This window comes from Triplophysa rosa, linkage group LG18 (genome assembly GCF_024868665.1).
Source record: "Triplophysa rosa linkage group LG18, Trosa_1v2, whole genome shotgun sequence".
NCBI lineage: Eukaryota > Metazoa > Chordata > Actinopteri > Cypriniformes > Nemacheilidae > Triplophysa > Triplophysa rosa.
Genome location: NC_079907.1, coordinates 15248331 through 15253196, shown reverse-complemented (window position 1 = coordinate 15253196; position 4866 = coordinate 15248331). Strand labels below are relative to the sequence as shown.

The following is a 4866-nucleotide window of genomic DNA, read 5'->3' as shown; positions in this document are numbered from 1 at the left end:
GATGTAAATGCAGACGTCAAATAGACGTAAACCAGATGGATTGTGCTATCTGGGAAAGGAATCAGGTGTTCCTGGACACTGAAATGTTGCGCGGAATTGCGTTTCCTGATATTGTAAGCAGTCATTTTGCTGAGTGTTTTGCCACCCATCGCGTGGTAAAGTGTCGACATGTCCATACCCTCTATAGTGGGTTGAGTGAAGCTATTGTCAAACACACACTATAAAATAAACGTCTTCCGACGACATGCCAAAATAAAAGTCCGGTTAACTACAGTATTTTTATGTGGTCAACATAAAATTCTTTCTATTTTTATTTATGTTTCTTATATATATATATTGCATTTTGAATGTAATATGGCAATGGAATGTACTAAATGGGTGTAGTTTTCACAGATATATATGTGAAATATGCAATTTCAGCAATAAAAAAATAAAATTTTCTATAAAGGAAACAAATTAGTTTTTTAATTAATATAATTAATTATAATTAACTCTTATAATTAATTTTAAGAGACCTGTCTTATTTTCTCTTGCATATTTAGTATTGCTCTTTAATAAAGAAAAAGTACTTATTATCCAAATACTTGATTAATCGATGGAAAATCAGTAGAATACTTAATTACTAAAATAATTGATAGCTACAGCCCTGGTTAAACATGTACCTCAAAAATCCTTTACCCCTCTGCCGTGTTAAAGTGTACGGTCCACCCATCTCGAGAATTAGGATATTAAAGTTATTAGTGGGCAGTCATGGCCTAATGGTTAGAGAGTCGGACTCTCAACCAGAAGGTGTCGATTCGATTCTCAGGGTAACGACTGAGGTGCCCTTGAGCAAGACACCTTACCCCCACTTGCTCCCCGGGCGCAGCAGTGATAGCTGCCCACTGCTCCAGGTGTACGTGTGTTCACCACTTGCTGTGCGTGTGTTCACTACTCACTGGATAGGTTAAATGCAGAGGTCACATTTTGGGTATGGGTCACCATATCTGACTAATACAGTAGGTCACTTTCCAACTTTTGTTCCCAGTGGGAAACGCGACATGCGAAAGCATTCATGTGACATTTTTACATCAGAAATTCATATTTCCGATAATTCCAAGAGCATGTGAAGGCAGCATTAGACCCTGGCTTTGTCCGAAATAACCCCCTAAGGTTTTCAAAAACCATGTCTGTAGTAAAAACAATAAAAGCAATAAACAAAATTATTTAAATGACACAAAATATCAGAGGCTTTTTGTACTTGTTTTGTATATATTTATAAAAGTGTTGTAAAAAAACTTTGTAAAAATGTCCCGCGTATGTATAGAAGTGGTAAGCTACATTACAAGCTACTGTGTCATCTACTGTAGACCATGGTTACATAGTGAAAGTAGTATTATTAACTCTCAAGATATTAACAGTCCCTTTTTTGATAAAAAAAAAAAAGTAGGCTATTTCACATATTTTTTTGATGTACGTCTCCACTTTTAGTGTAGTGTTCAAGGACAAGAATAATTAAACAAATGACAGCCAATTTTTTTTAAAGAGCAGTGGTAGGAGTATACAAAAATACATAATCCTAAAGTTTATTAGTCTCATAAACACAGATTTTAATGAAGGCAGAGTAAATATAAAATCTAATACCTGTTTTTTTTCCAGGGCCAAAGCACAATATCATGATACTTTCAACAAAGATGTCATCCTTCTTCCAACGCCATCAATCAGTGTTGTCGTCAAGCATCGAACAAAGCAACTTTTACATGAGCAAGGACATATACTAAATGGATTTGAATTTCAGAAATCCTGGGACCAGAGGACTGTCACTGAACAAATAAGGGATGCCTTTGGAGAAAAGCTTTCTGCTGATGTGAGGTAACCATTTTTTCTTATGTCCAAACTGTGATTTAATTGTTCTACTCAAATGAAGAATTTAAAGGAGATCTAATTTCCAGCAGTGAAAGTTTAAATAAAATCTTATCCACTGTTTTTAGCCTAGAGTTTCTGATGGCTTGTGGCAACAAATTGATTTTGCCCAAACTGCGTGCTGGACAGGAGCTGGACGCAAACCTCATACATAAAATATACAAAGTGAAAGCCCTGTACATTAGACCTTCAAAGGCAATTTTGGTAAGTTATAACGACTGAGTATTTGAATGTAGATGTGTTCAGGACAGAACTGTTATCAAACATCAAGTTTGGGGCAGATTGGACATGGTTTTGACTAAAAGGGATACAGCTACCTCCACTGGGCAAGCACACTTCATTACCGCATCATTTTTGTCATGCTGAGAACAGTTGATTAATATTTTTTTATTAATGTAAGGTTAGGTTTAGGGTTGGGGTAGGTGCAGGCGTTAGCTAATGTCATTTATTGTAATTATACGTAGCTGTGTAATTAGCTGTATCCCTTCTAGCAACAACCATTGGACATTGTACACCTGAGTTACAACAAACTTCCTGTTTTTTTGTTTCCAGTTACTGTTTATTTTGCTGAAAATGTTTATGTATTTCCAAGGATGATATTAAAGGCTCTAGCAGTGAAGATGACAATTGTGATAAAAACACTGCTTCAGCAAGGCAGCTGCGCTCCTCATCTCTAACGAAAGATAGACACTCATTACTTACTCAAACTCCTGCCTTGACTTATCAAAGAAGTATCTCACCCAACCACAGCAGCACTTCAGCAAGCGATTCTTTTAGTCAACTGCCAGTGTGCTCACTGCAAATCTGCCCTTCCACCAGTCAGCCTTCTACCTCACCATTCGAAGGAACTATTTCAGTTGACCCATCTCTTGGACTTACTGGCCAAAACTGTTCAAGCTCACATAACCAGATCAGCACTCAAGAAATTCAGTGTTCTGCATTACCTTCTACATCAACACACCATCAATCAGCAAACTATGATAACTATCTTTCAGTAATGTCTGCACTGTCTGACTTGTCTTCTGATGATGAGGAATTGAATCAGGCTATACTAGCAAGCCTGCAGAGTGAAAGGTTAGTCCAAATGCAAATGCTTTACATTAGCCAATTGCAAAGATGCAGTTTTGTGTTACTGCTGTATATTTTTCTTAATGTCAACAAATGTTGTGCAGATTGTTCAAAGTAAAAAATTGTGATTAGTCATGAAAAACACAAAATACCACTCTCTTAAAACTAATGTGTATAGTAACTTATATTTATCTTGTTTGATATAGAAGGACCACAGAATGTTCGGTGTCAGTAAAAGAGATTTTGCAAGATCTTGCAACAAAAATAGACCATCAGAAGAAATGCAAGTTTAACACTAACCGATCCACAGTCCTGGATGGAGCCTTTAGAGGTTTTAAACGAGGGACATACGATCCATGTCACACTATTTCTGTCAGGTTTTCTGATGATATGGGTGCACTTGAAGAGGCTGTGGATTTAGGTGGACCAAGAAGAGAATTTTTAAGACTTCTAATGGAAGCTTTGGTACAATCTCCAATGTTTGAGGGTGAAGAAGGCAAAATGAACTTGGCCCTTGACAGTACTGGTAAGCATTGATTGTAATCTTAAAACTCTATTTTATATGATGGCACTATATTTTCATACAGTATTTGTCAAGTCTATGTACACATGCACTTTCAAAAATATAATAATTTAATTTTCTTTAGCTGTGAGAGAGGACAGATACTTCATTGCAGGCAGGGCAATAGCAGTTAGCCTTGTACACGGCGGTCCTTCTGCAGGCTTTCTGTCCCCAACTCTCTTCTCCTGTCTTGTTGATGGCCCAGAATTGACTAAGCCAGTTCTGGAAGATATTGTGGATAGTGACCTGCACGGAAAAATTAAAAGGGTAATTTTTTTCTGTTCTGTAATATGTTTTGACGAATGTGTGTCTTTCTACACTAGGAGGTGGTTTCCCGTACAGGGAATGTTAGAGCTCTCTAAACTGAAAACAGCTCGCACTAACACATTAAAATACATCAGTGCCATTGTTTTGTCTAACACAAGTAATATTTTTGTAAAACATGTTTGTTAAAATTTAAATAATCTCATTTAATAAAGGCCTAGTCCTGGTTTAATCTAATCCCTGTGCGGGAAACCGCCCCAGAAGTTTAATTACGTCAATTTTTACTTTTCTTGTTTATTACATCTTTGTAGGTCACTGAGTGTAAATCATTTGTAGATCTACTGGCATCAACAGATCCACTTGAGGAGTATTTGGCCACTGCTGGCTGCCTGAGGCCACTGCGGAGGTTGGAAGACAAGAATTTGCTTGTAGATGACATCATCATGTTCCAAGTGATACACAAAGTGCGTGGTCCTTTTGAGAGGTATCCTCAGCTTCTCCTACTAAAATGCATGCAGACTGTGTTTAGGATTTTATGTGGGTCATTTCTGTTGAAGTGTTTAATGTACTAGACTATGTCTACATGAATTGGCAAAGTGTGCTTGGGTGTGACTGAAAAATATGAATTTGAAATGAATACTTAACTGTTGCAACTAAGATGAAGGACAGTACATTTGAGTAGTTTCTTATGGTTTAAATTCCTGTAGTTAAAATAAATATATTTATAGTTATAATTAATGCATGCCAAGCAATTTGTTTTGGCAACTTAAGTCAACAATCAGAAAAAATTTTAAATAACAGATTTTTTCTCAGATTTCGGGATGGACTGAAAACACTTGGTTTGCTTGACAAAATACAAGCTCACCCGGAGAGTTTTCGCACCCTTCTGTGCTGGTCTCCTACCACCCTCACTGCTGATCTGGTTGACAGCCTCTTTACCATTCGCCTATCTCCAGTTGGCAGCAATAAAAGGCGAATTGAAGAAATTGTTGTTCCTTTCTGGAGAGACTACCTCACAGATTCAGAAGGCAAATGTTTTGAGCATTTCTTGCATGAACTGAAATATCTAC

General features: G+C 37.0%; 1 protein-coding gene across 1 annotated transcript in view; it reads left to right on the top strand.

The window, feature by feature from the left end:
* Window positions 1-758: 758 nt before the first annotated feature.
* LOC130569547 (G2/M phase-specific E3 ubiquitin-protein ligase-like) overlaps window positions 759-4866 on the top strand; it is a 5413-nt gene continuing 1305 nt past the window's right edge. The window contains exons 1-8 of the mRNA XM_057359252.1: window positions 759-809; window positions 1526-1851; window positions 1971-2106; window positions 2495-2976; window positions 3177-3496; window positions 3618-3799; window positions 4108-4280; window positions 4610-4824. Of these exons, the coding sequence (XP_057215235.1) occupies window positions 759-809; window positions 1526-1851; window positions 1971-2106; window positions 2495-2976; window positions 3177-3496; window positions 3618-3799; window positions 4108-4280; window positions 4610-4824 (1885 nt within the window). The remainder of the gene's footprint in view (window positions 810-1525; window positions 1852-1970; window positions 2107-2494; window positions 2977-3176; window positions 3497-3617; window positions 3800-4107; window positions 4281-4609; window positions 4825-4866) is intronic.